The sequence below is a fragment of the Danio rerio genome, chromosome 12, assembly GCF_052040795.2.
Source record: "Danio rerio strain M-AB ecotype USA chromosome 12, GRCz13ab, whole genome shotgun sequence".
Lineage (NCBI taxonomy): Eukaryota > Metazoa > Chordata > Actinopteri > Cypriniformes > Danionidae > Danio > Danio rerio.
Window position 1 is genome coordinate 27139966 of NC_141032.1, and position 23461 is coordinate 27163426.

At 35.0% G+C, this 23461-nt stretch overlaps 1 protein-coding gene across 3 annotated transcripts in view; it reads right to left on the reverse strand.

Moving 5' to 3' along the window:
* The window catches only part of foxn2b (forkhead box N2b), a 39125-nt gene extending 17130 nt beyond the window's left edge, over positions 1–21995 (reverse strand). For 2 of the 3 annotated variants that reach the window (XR_015503455.1, XM_087275069.1), the window contains exon 1: positions 21771–21992. Coding sequence is in view for 2 of the 3 variants with exons in the window: in XM_087275069.1 (XP_087131195.1) it covers positions 21771–21780 (10 nt within the window). In the remaining variant the exon portion in view is untranslated. 3 annotated transcript variants of the gene reach the window in all.
* Positions 21996–23461: the final 1466 nt, after the last annotated feature.

A 23461-nucleotide genomic window follows, 5' to 3' on the forward strand; every position in this document is an offset into this window, starting at 1 on the left:
CAGCGCTCAAAAAGCAGGCGGGATAATATAGACATTAGTTTATTAGCTGTAAATGCTCATGCAGTCTTCTCTGCATGAGTTTTGTTTGATACCTTCAGAAAGTGTTTTCTTTGAGCAGGTCAAATTATAGGTACGGTTCATATATCTGACTGCTGTATTAAAGAACAAAAATGTATTACAAAAAACCCTTTAACTGTCACATCAAGACAAAAGCAATAGAATTTTTTTTGATTGCATTTCTCCTAATGTCGCTAGTTAAAACAATCAATGCATTTTTTTCTCAACACATCCCATAATTTCTAAAATATCAGCCTCTACCAAATGGTTAAGATGTTGGTTTATGGTAAAAGTACCAGAATTAATAATTATACTACAGAAAATATGAAGTGTAAGACAAATTTAATTAAAAACAATCAAAAATTTTTTTTTAACTAAATCATAGCCATAAGCCATAAAATATTTCAGATTTTCATTTAACACAGTAATATACACACTTTCCTGTTTTTTTTTTTACAACAAAATCAAAATCAAGTGAATTAGTGCAACAGGATTTAGTTTGCTTGTTTAGTTTAGTTTCACGAGTGCTTCCAGAAGAAAGAACTCCTGTTTATTGTGATATTAACCAATCAAACTTCAAATCTCCCAAAGTGTGAGTGTGTGTTTGTGTGCGAGTGAGAGTGAATAATGTGTGTAAGAGAGAAACTGTGTGATTGTACCTGTGTGTGCGTCTATGTGTGTGTAAGAGAGAGTGTATAAGAGTGTAAAAGAGTGTATTTATATGGGTTTGTGTGTGTGTGTGTGCCCATGTATATGTATAATAACATCGGTATTACACAGATGTTATGAGGAAATGGTGAATTATGTGGACATTATTTGTAAAATTCAATCACACTAAATGTTTTTTTTTTACTTTTAGAAAGTAAAAATACACATAATTTCCTGTAAGGGTTGGATTTAGAGGTTGGATTTGGGGTTAGAGCCATCGAAAGTACAGTTTGTAGAGTATAAAAACAATTGTAACCTATGTAATGTCCCCACAATTCACAAAAATGTGTGTGTGTGTGTGTGTGTGTGTGTGTGTGTGTGTGTGTGAGTGAGAGAGAGATAGAGAGAGAACTGTGTGTGTGTGTGTGTGTGTGTGTGTGTGTGTGTGTGTGTGTGTGAGAGAGAGAGAGAGAGAGAGAGAGAGAGAGAGAGAGAGAGAGAGAGAGAGAGAGAGAGAGAGAGAGAGAGAGAGAGAGAGAATGTATGCGATTGAACATGCTGAATATTCTCATCAGTGAAGGGATTTTCTGGTAAAAGGGCCTGACGTTGTGAGTTCTTGTACCATAGAAACTATTTACAAAGAAAAACAGTATCATAAGACATGTTTATTTTCATTCTGCTTAATCAAGTGCCCCAAAAAAGATATTTAAAATAAACAAAACAATATGATGTCTTTTGACTTTGACTTTCTTTAATAACTACATTACACAAAACTTTTAATTTCAGTACTTGAGTAGTAAATTTTGAAATAAACTACTTGCAATACTTAAGTACTAAAAATGTTGAATACTTTAGTACTTCCACTTAAGTATGGTGCTTAAAGAGCACTTCTACTTCTACTTAAGTTATTTTTGATAGAGTTCTTGTACTTTTACTTAAGTATGGGTCTCTAGTACTTTATACATCTCTGGATAAGAGTGCCAAAAACCCTGCTAAACTGAACTATTACAGCTGTCATAACTAAAGTGAACATTAAAAATGCGGTATGCAAGTTTGACACCCAGTGGTTGAACTAGGTATTACATTCCTAGATCAAAAAAAAGCGCAAGTGCAGGTTGCCAGATTCTGACTATCGAGCCTAAAGCAGGTCACACACCAGAAGCGCCGCTCGGCGGCGCGCCGCGCAGTGCCACGTACTGCCATGTATTTTAGAATTCTAAACATAGGTTTCTATCAGGATACACACACCGGCGCCGCAAGTCGGCGGCTGTCGGCGGCGCCCGGCGACGGCTCAGGACGCAGTTCATTTTTCAGCCGCGCCACAGAGCGCCATCTGATTAGTTTCATGTTAAATATCATTCGAATGTGCGCGTCTGGTGTGTGATACTTTAAACTGTCATGTACGCGCCGTGTCGCGGCGCCGAGCGGCGCTTCTGGTGTGCGACCTGCTTAAAGGCTGATTTAATTCGGGTTCTAAATAAAAGCAACGGCACACGACAGAAGGAATATTTTTCATATTAAAAGGAGTTTTTGTTCTACCCAACACCTCAAATTGACATTTTATAAATCGCTTCCTATTCTTGCAGCTGAACAACAGGATAAACATGTGCTTTGAGTGTTAAATGCGAACAATGCGAGTTTAAATGCCATTTAACATGACATTTATTGCCACACTACTGAATGCAGCAGCAGATAGTTCACCTCAGATCATAAAAATAAAATAAACCGTCTGAAATTGAACTTTAGAACTCTGAAATAATGCAAACCAACACATTCAGTATGTACATTAATTAATGTTAAAGTAATGTTAATATGTATTAATTTGTTTATAAACTCTACCATTTCGTTAGTGAGTGCATATTCTGTGCTTCTGAATGGCTGTATTTAAGTTTCTGTGGCGTTTCGTCTAATGCAAACAGCCAAATTGCTTATCACTGCAAATCTCATCATGTAGCGTGTTGTAAGGACACAGGGTTACAATGCAATCTGCTCACCAAATGTTTACACTGGTGGTAATATTTATATTATTTGCTAATTAATAACTACCTCATGTGGAACTGAATCTGCATCTGATTTCAGAGTCTGCTACCGTCCACCGGAGGTCCCATTTCGGTCATGGAAATATAATTGGCTAAACTGGCATTGGGTGTGTTAAAAGAACCAAAACAAAAACAGCGATCCGGCACAGAATATATATTTTCAAAGCAGAATATCTGACTTCAGCATTGTTTTTCTGATAAACAAGAATGTTCACTTGGCATGTTTCCTAAATATCTGCAAACATATTATGGTATTTTTATGTTTGAGAAGAGTCAAAAACTTACTTTAACAAAGAAATTAATAACCAAATCACACATATCTGCAATTCTTTTTAGCACAGTAGCCAATCAGATAAGTTTAGATAAGTCAAAGCAGAAAAAATTCTGTTTTTTTGCAAACAACACATGCTAACTGACTGTTAAATTTAATTAAACTAGTTTTATCCAATTTTTTAATAAATTTTTTTCTAAAACTGTTCAAGTTTAGAACTATTCAAATTGCATGACGATTTAAAATATAACCTAAAAACATCAGCATTACAACTGTATTCTTTTCAGTTCAGTTATGTATGCGCTCACTTCACAGAAATATGCTGACAAAGTCTACATGCTTAATTGGAGAAGCCTTACCCTTGTTTGTTCAAGGATTTTAACCCTTAAAAATGATAAATGTATGTAATTTATTTTTTGTTTTGGCCAAATATTGTTGTTAAAAGATTTTGGGTGCATCATTATTAATGTGTGCATTTTGCCAGATGTTTCCAAAGTATAACCTTTTTTTAAAGAAAAAAAAGAAAAGAAAACAGGCACTTCTTAATACACTAGCATACAACTGACACCTATCAGGCAATTAAACCATACATTTTTAAGTTAAATTGTAATATTTATAATTTTAAAAGTGGTCAAAGAACTGGATATCTTTATGTTTCCAGCTTCTTTTAATACACTGTCATCTCTATGCCTGCGCCATTTCTCTTGAAGGAATTAAGAGGCCCTTCAGGACAGAGTTAAGGGCCTCTTAGGTGTCTACTCAAGTGCCCGCGAGAACCATGACCCTCATCTTCAAGACAAAACCGCACAAGAACAACTAGACTGGGTACTCTAGGGTTCTCAAACAATCACTGAAGACTGTTATCAGCTCATGCAATAAATCAAACAAGGATGGAGAGGATAAGCGATATCCAGTTCCAAACTGAAGTCTAAAAAGACACACAGAGGAGGAAAAAAAAAAAAAAAACTCCAATCAAAAAGCTTCCTGCCACTGGCTTTAATGGACAGCCATGGAAAGCGCACAGAATATTTATAAATAAATCATCAGCTCAAGTAAAAGAGGGTTGAGTGCCTAGGAGAGTGAATGTTTCTCTGCCCACTATTATACCCAGTGCCATGGAAACCATACAGCACATCAATAAATAAATAATCACATAAAGTGCTGCTCTGAATCATTCCCTCTCCCACTCTGGAGAATAGAGTGGAGGGCACAGGGAGGGGGATCCACTTCCTCTTTCAGACCGTTCAAAACACCTAAGACACAAATAAACATCTTCCTCTGCACATGGGAACTGACAAAAAACAGCTCTTACACAAAGTTTTAGGGATCAGTCGCACCAAAATTAGTCATCATTTTAAAACCTCTGTGTCACTCCAAACCAGTTTGGAACCAGTCTTTTAATCAGTGAAACACAGAAGAGATACTTTGAAAAATGTTTGCGCTGTTCTATTTAAGCATTCAGTGAAACTTTATTTGAATCAGCATCTCTTCAACTACAAAACTGGGGGATGAAGCTTTTGCAGAGAAACTTCCAAAGACAATTCCTTGTTTGACTTCAGATGGCAATTTAAGGCCCTATTTACACTAATATGTTTTAGTTTAAAAACGCATAACTTTTCCCACAGTTACGCCTTTCATCCACTACTTCGAAGTTTACGGAGCGTAGAAGAGGCCGTTTGGTTTTAAAACACTGCTTCTCCGTGTCAGTGTGGATGGGGGAAAACAGAGATATCTGAAAACAGAGGTGTGGCTTCAGACATTCAGCTATCACATCTGATTGAAGCTTATTCCTCAATATTAAGTGCACAAAATTCAGTCTTGCACCCTTTACCTAAGTTCAGACTTCGCAAGTTTGATATCGAAATACACGTCGGGTAAATATTTCCTAGGGAACAGTGTACTTTATAATCTCATTCAGATCACCTTTTATTTTAACAAAAAAAAAAAAGATATAAGAAACTGCCTATTTTCATTTTGATATTAACTTATTTAGTGTCTGGTATGTTGAGGTGTCGTGTAGCTACATATTTATGTGCCAGTTATCTTCACTAAATGAATTTTTAAAATAAAACGGAGCCTATACCAACTGTTAGGGATGTCCCGATACAACATTTTAACTTCCGATACGATACCAATATTGCAACCTTCAGTACGAACCAATACCGATTCAAATCCGATACCTGCACAAATCATTAATACATTTTCCTATTTCATTGAGTGGAATGTATGAATGGCTAGATCAAACTAAGAACAAAAGTCAGCTACAGTAAGTATGGAAAAAAAAAGCAATTTATTAATTATTATAAAATATAATTATATAAACTATTCTAAAAACAGCTGGGAGCAGAAACATAAGAAAACTAAATTGTTAACTGACCAACTGCTAAAGTGTCTAAAGTTTCAATTTCACGCACAGCTTTTTGATGAATATTAGATCCAGTTTCGAGCTGAAAAATATCTTTCACACTGGGCAGCAGAAATAAGGAGTTATTGTTATAAATTATTGTTAAGTTAATAAAAATGTGCAGTATGGTTAGTGCAAACATTTACATGATCAGATCTATTTAATCTGTGTTTGTATCATAAGAAAATTATGGCTGTATCAATGTTCCCAAACAAAACATTATTAATTTCATAATAATATATATTCAGATATTATCTTTAACATAAATATACTTGCAGTACCAGGATTAAAACACACCTTTTCTTCAGAGCACATGCAATAATCTGACTTTTAAAAATAATTTTATTTATCAAAATTCATTTTATTTGCATAATAGATTGCTCAGATTCCACCCTACTTCCCACATGGGAAAAGTACGACAATGTAAATAAAGACAGAACTGCTAACTCATGTGCAAAGCTGACAATGTTTATCAGAGCACTTTATCTTTCTGGGCTTTTTAAAGAAGAGTTAAACATGGGAATACCTCTAATTAAATTTTCCTTCTGCCCGAAAGTAATACCATTTTTTCTTTTAAACTGTAATGGCCCTCAGCAACAGAATGATTTCTTATTCTTATTTAACAGACAATTAAAACAACAAAAATGTTTAGCATGTAACACCTTAACATGACAGCTATAGAAAACGAAAGCAGAATCCGGGACATGTTAGGCGATTTAGAAATCCTGTCTGAATGCATTTTTAAGTCTAAAATAGAGGACATGTACGGGAAAAAGAGTATGTATTGTCACCTTAAATGATGAGCTGGGTTAGTCCATTTAGTAAAAAGCTTTTCTTTGCGTGTCCTTGCACTTATCTCAACGCTACTACCAAAGTCAGATGTCCAGTGCGTCTCTGAAGTCTGAAGCAGCAGAGCATCTGAGTTTGTGGAGTTTCTCACGCACACAGAACCGGGCCGCCGAGGTAAAGTCTTATGTGTGGGAAGCGCTGGTGTTGAATTGGGTATCACACTGGAAAAACCACGATATGCCATGACCGACATGTAACGTAAACATTTTAAACGAGGCTCGCATGATGTGCGGTTCGTCGCCATTCGGTGCCTTGAGTTAGCAGCGTATACAAAACAATGTAACTTAAAAATCTCTTGACGTGAAGTAAATAAAACAGTAACGTTAGAGATTAGCCGTTGTTGATCGCGTCAGCGTATGCTCCCGTCACAATAGATTTCTATTGTAATACACCATAACTAAGTGTGAAGAGCACATTAAATATTAAAGGGACTTTGCTAGCAAGTAGTGTTGTAACCACATGGGCTTTGCACGCTGCTGGACAGAATAGCTGTAACAGAGTTTAGAGCAAATCAGACTGCTTATATCGAAGATTTTTAATGCAGTATGATATAGTTTTTGGACTGATATCGGACCTATTTCCGATATTAATATTGGATCGGGACATCCCTTGCATCCTTTCATTTTCTTAAAAAAATCCGAAAAATACCGAAATATCTTTTGCTGAATATCAGTTTTAATAATCAATAAAGGCCATTATAAAAGTATAACGTACAAAAGGTTCATGCAATATAATAAATAAAGGCAAACAATCAGTCAATATGCAGAATCAGTGTACGTGGTTACATAAATTAATATATTAACTTATCTTTCCACTTTGACAAAACACGTTACCTGAGAACAAGTAATAGATTCAAAAGACCAAAGAGTCATTAGATAAGGACAACATGAATTAAATATCAAATTTAACAACTATAATAAGATGAGATCCAGCGGTAGATCCTTGATGAACTGTCTAATGTGCACTGCTCTCATCCCGCTGAGCACCCACTGACTGCCTGGAGCTCAGACGGCGAATATTCTTTACTGAAAATAAATGAAAGCATACATTGTTTTGACGGATAAGAGAGTAAGTAATTGGCAATGATTTTTTTTAGTTGAACTCCTTTTTTTCTTTAAAAGAAGTTTCCTTAATTTAAAAAATCTGTTTAAAAAAAGGCAGTGATTGCTTGCGATTAAGCTAACATCAGAAATTATACTTTTTTTTTTGAAAGGTAGATAAAGGAGTAGGTTATACCTTGTGGTTAATTGCAGAGCTCCTCAATGTAAAAAAGAAAAAGTAAGAAAAAGTCATTTAAAAATAACTCAAAAGTAACGTAACGCATTACTTACTATGAAAAGTAACTAAGTAACAAAACTAGTTACTTTTTTGGGGAGTAATTCAATATTGCTATAGATTACTTTCAAAAGTAACTTTTCACAACCGTTGGTATCTGTCGTGTATAACAACAGATTACGGTGTTTGAGAGAAGAAACACTGAGAGGAGAAGATATTCAAACATCAGGAACCTCACATTTCATTCAAGAGTTAATTCCTTGACGTGGATCATGGTTTAAATAGGGCTGAGGCCATCCAGGGTAGAGTTCTGGAACATACAGTGCAGTCCAGTGCTTGATATAGACCCTTCATTAACACCAGAAAACTAACTTTATTCAATTCAAATACTTTTAAAAAGTCTAGTGCACAAATGTCTTTATTTTTATACTTCACTGTACACTGTAAAAATGAATTTTGAGGCTTGTAATTTTTATTTAAAAATGTATGTGGTAATTAAAAATAATATTTATTGTTATAATATTCATATTTTCTTAAAAAAAATTGATATTGTGGATTTATTATAAAATTTGAGAAGATTTCGCTTATATAAATAAGATTTAAATTTAACTTATTGTTTTAAGTAAACTAACTAGTGCAATGATTAAGCTTAATTTGATAAACCAATTATGCTAATAATATTGAGGAAAGATGGCTTCACGTTTATTTTAGGAGAATTCACTCAATTATGCGGATTTGACTGAGATGTTTGCATTTGAATCTCAACAACGGCAGTGACCAGATGACATTTTGAAGGAGCAGATCAACAGCGAGCATGTTAAGAGGTAAGCATTAACAGTTTATCATTTTTTTGTGTTAAATAAGCTCCTTCAGAAAAAACACATGCCTTTCAAGCTTGTTCAGGAGCTTAGTTTTTGCCATATGATGTGTTTAGGAATACACAAGTTTTTTTAACCATCCATTCCTATTTGAAATTGATTTGCTTCAATGTTCAATCTGAATTATATAAAGAAATTGAACAAATTATTTGCATTGTAATATTTAACATGATCAGGCAACCGTTAAGCAGTGTAGACGAACAACAGTGAGCTTGTTAAGTGGTAAGTCTAAGCTAAGCTAAGTTAGCTAGCTAGTTAATGGGGTTTATGCACAGCTAGTCCTTTTCAATTTTATAAGATTACTTTTACAGTATTGATTATGTAATGTAATGAACTTTGTTTATATATAATACTGTACATAAATACTTATATTTGTTTGCTTCATTTTTCAGATTAATGAAGAAAATGTTCGCAGTATTTTCCCACTAAAGAGGAGCAGTTTATTCAGGCAGATTTTGATAGAGAGAATGGGTGTCATACATCAGGTATTTTTAATAATGTTATTTGGGTATTATTATTATTATTATTATTTTTAGGCAATATTATTAATTTGAACATTTATTTGCAACAGACCTCACATTAAATTATGGATGAGACGAGAAAAGTCGTCCTCTGTTGTTGGTCTATCTGTGTGAATAAGAGGAAGAGCTCATGCAGGAGTGCAATGTGTCTCTAAACGTAATGTTAATTTTACAATGTGGCACTGCACAGAGAATTGATGTCTGCCAGAGGGATGACCAACCATGAGGACTTCGGCATTGTCTTGGAGGATGAGCGATTCATGCCTAGCTTGGAAAATCTAGAATTGCTGAACTGAATTGATACAAGTATTCCACAAATTAAAATCACCTACAAAGAAATGTATATTAAGTTTCTGACACAAATTCACTGCTACACACTTTTGGGGACATTTCACTGCATTGACAGCTTTTATACTGGTATTATATGTTGTGCAAAACACAAATTCTGTCACATTATGTCTAAAATGTGACTATTCCTACAAAGAAATTTGACAGAACATTTTTTCCATGACATGGATAAAGGAATTTTTATCAGAGATTAACATTGCTGTAAATTTTATATAGATTTGTTTAACATCTTGTGCCATTTTTTATCAGTAGAACATCTAATAAAATGATATTTGGCAAAAACGCATTGTGTATTTCTTTCATTTATTCATTCATTTTCTTGTCGGCTTAGCCCCTTTATTAATCCGGGGTCGCCACAGCAGAATGAACCGCCAACCCATCCAGCATGTTTTTTACGCAGCGGATGCCCTTCCAGCCGCAACCCATCTCTGGGAAACATCTACACACACTTTCTCACACACTCATACACTATGGACAATTTAGCCTACCCAATTCACCTGTTGCGCATGTCTTTGGACTGTGGGGGAAACCGGAGCACCCGGAGAAAACCCACATGAACACAGGGAGAACATGCAAACTCTACAGAACCGCCAACTGAGCCGAGGATCGAACCAGCAACCCAGCGACTTTCTTGCTGTGAGGCGACAGCACTACCTACTGCGCCACTGCTTCGCCCCATTGTGTATTTCATTATACATTATATATTTTACATTTTATGAATGAGTATTTTTTTATTAATAAATTTGAGTAAATGGTGATTTATTTGCATATTTCATAAAAGCACATTTCACTAATAATATTAAAATCATCATATATCACTCAAAAAAACTAGTAATTTTCCCATGATTCATTTAAGTGTTTTTTGCTGAAAAAATAAATAAATAAATAAATATGAGTAAATGGTGGTGGATTTGCTTACATTATAAAAGCACATCTAACACTCAAAAAATTTTTTTGTAATTTTCACATGATTTTTTCAAGTGGTTTTTGCTAAAAAAAACTCAAGTCTTGAAATTTACTTAAAAATAATACATGCAATAGTTACCACTATTTTTTAGTAAATAGCACATAAGATTTTTTACAGTGTAGCTTTAAAGAGGTTCTCAAATCAACCATTAAATCATAAAAGTACTTTTGAAAATAATTTTGGTTTCCAATTCCGATTCACTCGTCAACTAAATAAGCCCATTCACATCAAAATGATTGACGATATCTATAGAAATATACTTTGTTTCTTTTTATAGCTATTCAAGACATAAATAGAAAAAATACCCACAGAGTAAGTTCTAATATCACGCATCCCTGAAATCAAATATCCATAGGCTGCTTTGTTTTCCAACAGAATCATCACTGGATGTCTTTCTTTGTGAACACTCAAGGGCAGGTACGACAGCAGCATGTCCTTCATAGCACATTTAGTGGTGTCTGCTTCCCATCCTTCACCACTACTGAGACCCGTCTCTACACTCACAATGGCTCTCATTAGCAAGACAAATCCAACTCTCTCCATCAAGCTCATCAGCCCACCACATAACCATCCGTCCACACAGACAGACAATGCTAATGGTGACACTCTTAACAAACAGACATACGCCAAAACAAAGCCACTGCATATAAGCCTTAGCCAATAGGAGGGGCTGCATAAACATAAAGAAAGCTAGTTATCGTATTACTTATCGGGAATACTATGGAATTAATTTATTTAATGTTTATGATAGATATACTATCTAAAGCCAAAGTAAAAATTTATTTAAAAGTGTATCATGCATATTATGATATGCAGTGGGACACAGTGGCTCAGTGGTTAGCTTTGTCACCTTACAGCAAGAACGTCGTTGGTTCGAGTCCCAGCAGGGTTAATTGGCATTTCTGAGTGTTTGCATGTTCTCCCCATGTTCGCATGGTTTTCTTCTGTGTGCTCCGGTTTCTCCCACAGTCTAAAGACATGCGCTTTAGGTGAATTAAATAAATTAAATTGTCCGTAGTATATGTGTGAATGAGGGTGTATGGATGTTTCCCAGTACTGGGTTGCAGCTGAAAGGGCATCCGCTGTGCAAAACATATGCTGGATAAGTTGGTGGTTCATTCTGCTGTGGTGACCCCTAATGAATAAAGAGTTTAAGCCGAAGGAAAATGAATAAATGAATATGATGATATATTTGCATGTTAGGGATTATCTAAAGCAGGGGTTCTCAACCTTTTGCAAGCTGGGCCCTCCCAAAGCTGGTTCATTGCAGTTGGAAAAAATTGCAAAATGTGGTGTTTTTATATTTATAACATTTGAATACAGTTCAGCAACATACATCACACGACCTGATAACCAAGAGAGACAATTGACCATCACTTAATTTACCATCACCTCACGATTGAAAATGTAACACTGATTTCATACAGGGTTCATACAGACACAGCCTAATAAAAATCAAGCATTTTTACGCACTTTTTCCAGCACCTACTTTTATCTTTGAAACTGACACGTGACGCAACATATTCAACACCTGAAATATATTCTCAGCATCCCATAAAAACATTGCATAGGAATTATATATTGATTTATACAAAAATAAACATTAATAAAATAGAATCATTAATTAATAATATATTAATAATTAAGAATATAATAAACCAAGACTGACACGCAATGTGTTGAACACCTGAAATGTCAACTCAGCAATTCCTAAAAATACTGCATAGGAAATATCTATCTATCTATTATTAATAATAATAATAATAATAATAATAATAATAATAATAATAATAATAATTAATCAAATATTAACAATATAATAAACCTCTCCTGCAGTAAATGTGCTTGTTAAATTATTATTTTTTATTTTATTTGTTGATGTTCTCTCACAGATGGAAAGAGAACAAAATATTTGTACTCAAGTTATAATACAATTACACTGCTAAAATATTACAAGTTTTAATAAATAATACTTATATTTTACAAAATTTTCTTTTAAAAAACTACTACTACTAAAACTACTACTAGTCAAAAAAATCTGATTTTCATTATGGCCCTTTTTGAGTATAAAATGATTTAAATGGTTTAATTGCTTAAATCACAAGGCTACATATAAGAATTTGCACTAACAAAGTATGGTTCATTTTTTCGTACATGACAATGAATCATTTTCAATAGCACTGGCAAAACTACCACATCCTTTTAAGGCCATAGAGACACTTTTTGTTCATTTTTAAACAATACTTTCAAGCTTTGAAATGTTTAATTAAAGTATATGATGATTTTTTTTTTTTGGGGGGGGGGGGGGGGGGGTTGGGGGGGGTTTAGTTACATATTTTACACAATTTTTCTTAATTGCTAATTTTTGTCTAAACCATACTTTATTTTATGCTTGATCTTAAACTGAAATAATTTTACAAAAAAAGACAAGAACACTGTCAGTAGTAAATAGTAAAACAAATTACATCATTTCTGACAACACTACATTTCGCAATGCAGTGCTTTAATATTGTTCATTTAGATCAATGTAACAGATTGCTTAGACCTGTAATGCCTGTACAATTAAAAATATGTATAAATCACATAAATACCTAATCCAGAAACATTTCTAGCATAATTCTTTTGTTGTAAAGAGAAAAAAAGTTCCACCTTTGCTAAAAGTTTTAGTAGGCTAAGTTTCACTTCACAATACAGCCAAATAAGTCTGTTAGTATTGTCACAGGTCATGCATCAATCTAATTCTAAATACTTGATAGTTTTTGACTAAGTTTAGTCAAGGAGCAAAGATAAATAATTTCTACCTCTAAGAGATCGCGATTGTATACAGTCTAAGCACACGCGCAATGATGAGATCATGAGAGGACTTGCAGTTCATTTGAAAAAGCCTATTCAAGAGCTTGCATATCCAGTTTTAGAGATTAACATCCATAACTGCGCTCTCGTGTTAAAAAATTTTGCAGATTTAGTTTTTTTTTTTCAGTTTTTTTCCTCCCATCCAGTAGCCTACTCGCCCACGCCTCGCCTTCCACCAAACGAATAATAGGACAGTTCACACATAAATGAAAATGTACTCACAATTTACTGACAGTCAAGTTGTTAAAACTTTTATGAATTTCTATTTTCAGTTGAAAACAAAATGAAATATTTTGAAGAATGTTTGAAATAAACAACCATTGACATCCATAGCAAGAACAAAAAATACTATGGAAGTCAATTGTTGCTTTTTTACCAACATTTTTCATAATATCTTCCATTACGAATAAAAAGCAGAAAGCAACTCAAACCGGTTTGAAAAAAGTAAAAAGTAAGTAACTAGTGACAAAATGTTTATTTTTGGATAAAAATATGCTTTTATGTTGTCATATTTTGATTCAAATTTAGGAGGCTAAAAAAAATTAATGAATGGGTTACAATTTCTAAAACTGACATTAATAACAATATATGAGGTATAACAACCATTAGAGGATGTGTAACTGTGCAACTTTAAACAAATCTATGATTTACATCTAGCGGATTTACAAAAGATGCATTTGGACATTTATCTTATAGATTTAAAAAAGGCTTTTTTATTATTTGAAATGAACACCTAAACCAGAAAATCACTTGGGGGAAAAAAGACTTTAATTTTGCTTGTTCACACTGTCATATTTAAGAAAGAATGTAAAAATGTCTTTGATATTTTGCAGCAGAACTTACTGAACATCTAAAACGCTGTGTACTAGGCTAAACTGCTGTTGAAAGTACATGTGATGGTATTTTTATCAGCTCAAAAATCTTGAACCGCTTAGAAAAAAAAAAATGTAAAGATGTTTGTTTAGCGCACACTAGCCGAGATCTGCTACAGGACATGTATCTCACTTATACTGATCAGTAATTGTGACTACACCCTCATTTTACACCAGTGGGTTTTTGTTGAAGTGCGTTTTAGAATGAAAATGTTAGCCACACCTCTGTTTTCAAAAGTAGTCCATTTCAGTCCATCTACTCTGAAACAAATCACCAGCATTTCCAAACGAAAACATTGTCTTTAGCATAGATCAATGATGCTGAACTAGTGCGGATGTCAGACATAAACTTAGCAAAATGTATGCGCTTTAAAACAACAAAAACAATTAGGTGTAACTTTTTGGCAGCAACTTCAGCAAGCACTGATTATATTTTCCTCACAAAAGGAGAATCAAATAATCTAATAGATTTTACTAAGAAAAACCTGCTTTTGCTTTTAATTTTTACCATTCACTAGCTAATTTCCACCAAAGTTTGAAGGAGGATTTATTCAGTATTGAACCGCTGATGTTTGCAGAACAGAGTACTGGGAAGAGAGTGTGCATCTGTAATAAAACAGTTGGAGATGGAGATCAAGGGGTCTTTTACGTGTTTAAGCATGCTTAAACAGCCGTTTGAATTGGAGGTCTCTGCTGAAAACCAAGCAGAACGCTTTTCCGTCCTGATTCCTGTAGTGGATGCTATTGGTCTATCAAGTATCATTGCTGACTCGAGGGCTCCCAGCGCATCTCCGTCACTGTATGAGAGAGTAGATCTAAAAGCCCAGCAGGAAGGTCACATAACCATATTATAAAACTGCTGGAGATTAACTGCTTTTTTATTTTTCTCTGTTTAATACAGAATGCAGGTATCCTGCTTGATGTCAAGAAGACATCTGACAAAGACTAACAGACGTCCTTTCAGAAAAGCTCTAAGATAATTCAGAACAAACCAAACAGTACAAAGAGCCTCTTGTTGTTAGTAAGTTTGGAGCTAGTTTTCTCCACCATTCTGAATCACGTTTCAAAGCTAAAGCTTCTTAAACACATTCATATGCTGCAAAGGTTCTGGAAGCCTGCAAGCCTTAATCCACAGCAGTAAAGACATCCACACGAACAATTCCAGAGTTTGTTTCATATTACCTTCCATTTAAAACAATAAACATTTCAATGCAACTTGTTCTTATTGGTTTCCATCTTACTTTGTGCAAAACATTTTATATACCTAATACCCCTAACACACACCAAACAAATATATCTATAATTGGATGCAGGAGTTTAGAAACAAACTATATCAAATACTATATTTTTAATTTAAAAATTTTGTAGTTAAACAACATTCATCTGTGCAGCAATTAAGGAACCGCAATTCTATATCCTTATGGTCTGCTTCAAATATATTACAAGAGAAATGTGAATTGAAATGTGCAAATGAATCTGTGAATACATTAATTAAAAAGTTTTTTACTCTCCATCTGCAATGCATGAAAGCGTCAGTTTGGAATGATAAATTAAAATTCCATTACAAGCACTTGTGATTATAATTTTGCTCTCATTATCAGTACTTGTTGATCGGATGGTGTGTTTTTTTTTTGTTTGCACAAATACAAAAGCAGCATACATTTGATTAAAAATACTGCAAAACTCATAGAATTGAAAATAAAATACTGAAATAACTGATTTGTATTGTACTGTATTGTAATTTACACTTTAATTACTGTGCATTATTGTTGCTCAACTCCATTTCACCTTATTGAAACATACCCATGTTTACAAAAGCGATGTGCATGCTGATTGACTATCTATCCAGTGTGTTGTGATTGAACAAATACCTCAAGTGTGTGATGTAAATATTACAAACCTTACTATCATATCAATTTGAGGCTGAATTTGCTCAAAAAAATAATTGATTCACTTTGTAACCAGCATATCTGGTTTTCCTATCACAAGGTAACATTTAAGTATATTTAAGACACTTTGGGGCAGCAGCAACAACACTTAATAATTTTGAGCTACATTTCGACTATTGCTGCACGATTAATCATATGGCAATCGCGATGTCAGCCTATGCCATTACATTACAGCAAATCTTGTGATTATATTAAATAAACAAATGCATTTGTGGACGTAACAAGGCATTCATTAACGCCAGTTTTATAACGCAATCGAAAGTAGTGCGTGAGCAGCGCGTGCGCAGCATGTATGGAGAGCAGAAGCAGCACGCAGGCGTTTACCTTTCACACCAGCTGTGTCTGCAGCACGCAGCTCTTCAGCAGCTGCTGCAGAGATCAACTTATCTCTGTCTATTCTATCTAGTTACATATCTCTCTATATATATACAAATACACCTTTAAAAAAAAACTTTTTATCTGCATTAAGGCCCGGGGCAACCTCCTCCTATGCTGCTTCTTTAACCTGCAAGTCTTTATTTTAGAAAGTATATAGATCATACAGTACTGTATGCTTCTCAAGCTCTATCAGGAGCGTCATTCATGTCTGGTGCACTCAGAAGACAATCGCCTGTGACATCATGTCATTTGGTTTTAGATTGTCAGCATGTTTTAGGCCTAGTTATAATAAAATTTATACAATATAGTTATAATGATATACATGATCAAACTAGTGTTACTTTCTCCGTTTCAGTAATGTCCAGCGGCAGAGGAACAGCTCGTGCAAAGGATGAGACGGACAAAAGTAATTAATAAATGCCCTTCTTTTACTTATTTTCGTGTTGTCAGGTTCACAGTTCAAACAGCACCCGGTGGAATAACTTGAGTGAACATAAAACAGCCGAATAAAACTTTCTTCCTCTACTTCAGCTACACAGCACACAGCGCTCTCATCTCATCCAGCATGCGTGTCAAGCTACACTACCCACAATATACTTCGCAATGGACTACAACTCCCGTAAATATTCTATTTCCCCTCTCCTGCAACACTAGCGTGCAAATTAAGCAAAACTGATACTAAAATTGTTTTACATTTGGTTTTGTAGTTCGGGCCTAAATAAATGTTTGTTGTAGTTTTTAATCGTTTAAGTTTATTTGATTGACTATATACAAGTCAGTTAATATGATTAACGTATTTATTGGGTAAAATAGCTACTTTTATCTGTCATTTAATGTGTTTTGGTCATTATCAATGCATTGTCACTTTAACTGAGCATGAGTAGCGCAGAAAAAAATAGACCCAGCGCCAAAACTATCGCGGCACTGCTGCTTCAGCGACGCTCACTCCTCGCTCTGACGTGCTGCTGGGTGCGGTATGACAGTTCTAATCTGTTAAGACGGACGCCGAAAAAACACGCACTGCTCATCCTCTGCTCAAGCTCTGCTCACGCGCTGCTGACGCTTGCAGTGTGAAACAGGCTTCAAGATATCATACGCTGAGCAGAAAGAGGTAATGTGCAAAATTTTCCAAACTAAAATTGCTACATCACGTGGCAACACAACAAATTTATATCAGCACCTGAAGCAACACAGAGAAAAAGTATGATGAATGCATGGCGATAAAAGCCAAGAGTAGTAATATAAAATTTAAAAAATGTGTATTTGTTTTATTTATCAGTACATTTGACTTTTTAATTTTATTTTAAAGTTAAATTCATGTAACTTAATTCAGTAAGGTAAAGATGTTACTGTTATTTAATTTTGAACAATTTTGTTTTAATTTGTGATATTTTTCCCAAATCGTGCCGCCCTAATTTTGACGATCTTCTCATTGACTGAAGTAAATTTGGAAGGGGAGTGCTTGAACAGGGCATTTTTACGAAGGCATGTAAACTGTAAAAAAAAAAAAGAATGCTGGGTTCCACACTATTCCTACATGTTGTCCAAACACATATAGATTAAGTTAACATAATCGTTTTTACAAATTTTAGTTGAATGAACATAAAACATTTAAGTTGTCCCAAAAAACTTAAGAATTGTGTATTCAACTCATTTTAAATAAGTTGTTTGTACAATCAGCAAAAATCATTTTTGAGAGTAATAACTTTAAGCCTCAAAAACAAAAGAGAACATAAAAACCATTAAATGATATGACACATTTAATAAAAAAACATCTTTTTGACCAAAATATTGTGATCAAACAGGCCAACAACTCACTAAAATATCAGCAGGGTTTCCATTTCTTTCATTTTCATATGGTAGTATCATACAGTCATTCATATACAAGCCACCCCACAATCATCACAGCATGCTGTCTGGACTTCGTCCCGTGCCATTGTCACACCCTACAGTCTCAATTAAACACACCCTGTTTATTCACACAGGAGTGACCAACACAATGGCGTCCATTGTGATCAGAATGACACAGCCTATGGTACTGGGGAGCAAGCTCTCCTCATCAAGGCACTGCCTGACATTAGCATCACTGTCAATGGACAGAGGGGCCCTAACTGTCGGCCGGCTGCTGCATGGACTTAAATCTTTCAGAAAAGAGGCCAGGGGCATGAAACCAAAAGAAGAAGTGTGACAGACCAAGTCTAAGAATACAGGGTTGAGTTGGGGGTTGGGGTGGGCACGAAGTGCGACACGGTCCAGGCAAATGAAGAGGGGGGGGGAGTGCACATTTGCAACTGAAATCCAGAGCAGTCGCCTATATTTGATTACCACGCCCCGGTGACACCATGTAGCCATGGCAACCACAGCGTTACAGCCTCCTGGGGATGAGAGTTGTGCCTCCTGGTCTAACGTTGAGGGCATGGAGGAACAAAAAGAGGCTAACAGCAGATGAGAAATATATGCAGCTGGAGGAATAATGAGAGGACTGAAAGAGGAGGGGCCAGCAAACAAAGACACTGTCGTTACAGCACATTTAAACACTTGGACGAAAGTTTGATTTGCTGTTTAAAGTTCAGAACAGCTGATCGGTTTTAAGAGTTTAGGACTCATTGAAAGTTCTCAGTCTCTGAATTTTTTGAATACAAGTTTAACAAAAATGTTAATATTCAATTTATTTTATAAAAGTGTCATAACATTTGGAATATATGGTCATTTAAAGCATTTTTCAACAAATATTTTCATTAGGGTTATTCCACCAAATATTAATTTCTCTTAACTCTTAAACTTCTTAAAATTTCTTAAAACAATGATATTATGAAGACAGAAAAAAATCAATGTACTCAGACTGTGGTGGATAATTGCTCTTTTCTTGTGTTTGAAGCCTGTTGTATTTATCCATTTAATTATATTATCATCAGAGTTATTCCACCAAATATTAATTAACTCTTAAACTTTTTCTAAAACTTCATTAAAAAATTATTTTGTGCAGCGTAAAAAGGAATAAAACAAGACTCGAAACATTTTTTTATACTTAAAAAATCTAGTGAATGCACTGAAACACTTTTCAATAGCTGTATAAAGCATATAATAGTGTTTGGAAGAAAACAACTGCATGTTCATTTACTTAATTTGCCACTCAACCAAGAAGTTTTCTAAATGCAAATTTGTGGTTTTATGAAGACATCCTTTTTTGTAGCGAAAACGTACTCAAACTGTGGTGGATATTTGTTTTTTCTTTTTTTCTTGTAGTTGAAGCCAGTTTTTGACTACTGATTAAACTATTGTTGACGCTTTAACTCTGTCAAACACTCAAACTTTATCTTGTAAAATAGGTTAAGAGCTTGACGGTGATCATAAATAAATATAAATATGGATCAAAAACATAAGTACATAAAACAATACAAGTGTCATTCAGCTTGAATTTCTACATGTATTAAAATGTCGAATTGAACTGTTCTTCCCTGAGTAAACATATCGACTATCATCTTACATTTTTTGCACAAAAGTTTATTTGAAATCTGTAAAAAAGTTGTCTACATACAAGAAAAAAAATATTGGACTGTTTACAACAAGAACATCTTATTACATATAAAGTCTTGCAGCCGCAAAATACTAAATAATTGTCATTTTACGTCTTCAAATATTTCACACACTTGTCAAAAATGTTCTATATCTTTATATGTACAGGTCAGAATAAGTATAATGTTTCATTTTTAATAACTGCATCTGTTCAGTATGACAACAATGAAAAATTATTTCACCAATATTTTACAATTTACCTGTTAAAGTTGACACTTCAGTTGCATTTCTTACTTTTTCCATTTTATTTTTCCATTTTGTGAATTTAACTTACCCAAAATGTCTTTAACTAACACGCATGTAAAACACTTATAAATATTTAACCCACATTTATTAACAAACTTTTAATAAAAATTACCTACAAACGATGCACACATTCTACATCATCCAAACCTAACTGAACCCTGCAACCAAAACAGGGATTTAAACTTGTACACTCTGCATTTCTCCAGCATTTGTGGGACAGCAAGTGCACACAGCCAAGAGCCAGATCTTATCTATCATTGTGAGAGTCATAATGAGACTAATTAATTTCCCGTTTAATGCCAGGAGAGAAGCAATAAGCAAGGGATCATTTGCTGTGTCCTACAAAAGCCCTCCAGAGAAAACAGCACAGCACAGACACTATTGCCGCACACTACATTAGCAAAGGATTCGCTACTAATGAAGTCTCTTTAGGCAGTTGTGCCCTTTTGCATCCACCTAGCCATGCATCTGAGAGTCCTGCAGCTAATGTGGTCATCCTGCAAATAAAAGCAAACGCATGTCAACCCTGTTCACTGCCTACGCAACCTGACCTGAATGAGTCTACAGTCTAAAGTGCAAAAGCAGACAGCAGAACTAAATAATGTGCTCATGTGACATGCAGCTCGGGAGTTGTGTACTCGTTCCCTGCTCTTCCACAAGCACAGCTATGCGTTCAACTCTGACCACGTGTCAATGTCACTCAGACGTTTATCTACCGCCGGAAATAATGAGTGCACGTCCGCGTCAGAACATCCCATTTCATCAACAAGTCACGAGCAAAGCAACCAGTCCCTTTGCTTTCGATCTCAACCACTGCTTATGTACAACAACAACAACACATAAGATACAAAACAAAACAAGAGTAAATAACAGCCCCCACCCTCACATCTCGTGTTACATAGTTGTCCTAGATTCTCACTACTAGACACAAACCGAATACACATATTAGTAACCTTCAACTGTAACCTTTAGCACCACTCTCGTTTTCTGTCACGCGCGTTTGATTAACGTTCTATTCGAATGTTCGGTGTTCGAATTTAAATGGGCAAATTCGCGGCTAATAACGTGAGAGATGGAGTTATTGTTCTAATATTGCGTTAACAAATATTGGTTTTTGTCTTGTCGAGCGTTCTGAAACTTCCGCAGATAATGTCACAAGAATCACTGGCGAGCCTCCTATATATCAACGAGGATCTTCAGTTAGCGTCCGAGCTAATGCGTGGCTTTTAAAGCAAGCAAGCGTATAAACACGTCAGAAAGTGTCGCGAGATATGTTTTAGTTGGTGTATTTATTCATTTAAAAGTATCTAAATATGACTGGAATGTGGTCGGTTTAATATCTCGAGTCAGCTCGACGCCAAACGCACGCATTTCACTCAACTAAGTTAGCTAGCAAGGATCACATGGTGTAAAATGTTTAGAAATAGATCATTCGCGTAAGGAATACGCGTGTATATTTCAACACACTCAGATACATTTGTTAAAATAATAAAGAACGTACACAGCAAAAACTAGAAAGAGCGATAGCTTGTTATTGGCTATAATGCGTTCACGAGCCACGTTTCGCAGTTAAAAGCGCGGCGAACATTACTGCTTCCCCTCGGTGTTATATAAATCATAAAGTAAAACGTTTACTTACATTCGTGCATTCTACTGTGGCGTCCGACGACAAAAGCTGCCGTGCTTTTTCATGCAGTAGCCTTTCGCTCGCGCTGTGTCAAAAGATCAGCAGCTGCTTCCTCCATCCACGCAGCGCGGAGGAGATCACGCCGCACGGCAACGCTTCCGTACCCCCCCTGCCGTCGCCGGGGCAACAGCACCGCTTCAGCCAATCAGACCCCCTCCTCTCCGATCTCCCCCTGACAACTGCCGCATCGCATTGGCACTTTTTTAGCAAACCTAAGCAGTCGCGTTCAGCATGCGCTCCGCGTCGCAGCACCTCATTCATTCATTCTTAAGAGATTTGTGGCGAAAACATTGGTTGTTGTTGTTTTAGGGAGAGTCATTCTGACGTCATTTGTTCATTGAGAATTTGCTTCATTTTCTGAGGCTTTAGTGACTTGGGTGTTTGACCGGTTTACGTTGGAAACGAGGTCAGATGTTGTGTCGTCATCAGCGGGGGAGTCCTGGAGCTCGTGAGCCAATCCCAGGCTATATCGCGATGTGAAGTCTTGAGGTTCTTAACTAAACTAACCAGGCGAACTTATATAAGAATTGGGCACACTGTAAAATATGCTGGGTTCCACATTATTCCTTCATGTTGTCCCAACACAAATCGATTATGCTACTTTAATGGTTTTTACAAATTTAAGTGGATTGAACAAAACAATTGTTATCCCAAAACAAAAACACAAAATTGTGTTGAATCAGCTCATTTTAAATAAGTAGTTTAAACAAGCAGCAAAAATACTCTTTTGAGTGCTCTCCAAACATGTTCGACTCTGAGAAGTCAGGAGTGTGACTGCATTTTATACTGTCATCTTTATTTTTTATAAAGGCATAGCTTTTTTGTGCCATTATATTTATATTTTACATACATATATATACATACATATACATACATAATATGTATATAGGCTATAGTTAAAGTCAGAATAATCAGCCCCCCTGTTTATTTTTCCCCAATTTCTGTTTAACGAAGAGAAGATTTTTTTTCAACACATTTGTAAACATAATAGTTTTAATGACTGATTTATTTGATCTTTTCCATGATGACCGTAAATATTATTTGATTAGATATTTTATAAGACACTTCTATACACCTTAAAGTGACATTTTAAGGCTTAACTTGGTTAATTAGGTTATAGGCACATTAGGGTAATTAGGTAAGTTTTTGTATAGCGATGGTTTGTTTTGTAGACATTCGGAATAAAAATTGCTTAAAAGAGCTAATACTTTTGACCTTAAAATGTTTTTTAAAAAATGTAAAACGGCTTTTATTGAAGCCGAAATAAAACATAAGACTTTCTCCGGAAGAAAAAATATTATCAGACACTCTGAAAACTTTCTTGCTCTGTTAAACATCATTTGGAAACTATTTAAATAAGTAAAAAAATAAATAAAAGGTGGCCTAATAATACTGACTTCAACTGTGTATTAAAAGCTAAACAAAAAAAACATGCAACCAAACAAAAATTAAAAATGCTCCTCCTTTTTTGATAATGTTAATCTAATCAAAAGTGATCATTATTATCATACTGGGTACAAATAAAGGCATAGTTTATCTAAAATGTTGAATTTGGTCACTATTTACTCACCTTTATGATTTTCTTTCTTCTGTTAAACACAAAAGAAGATATTTTCAAGAAAGCTGAAAAGTTGTAATATGGA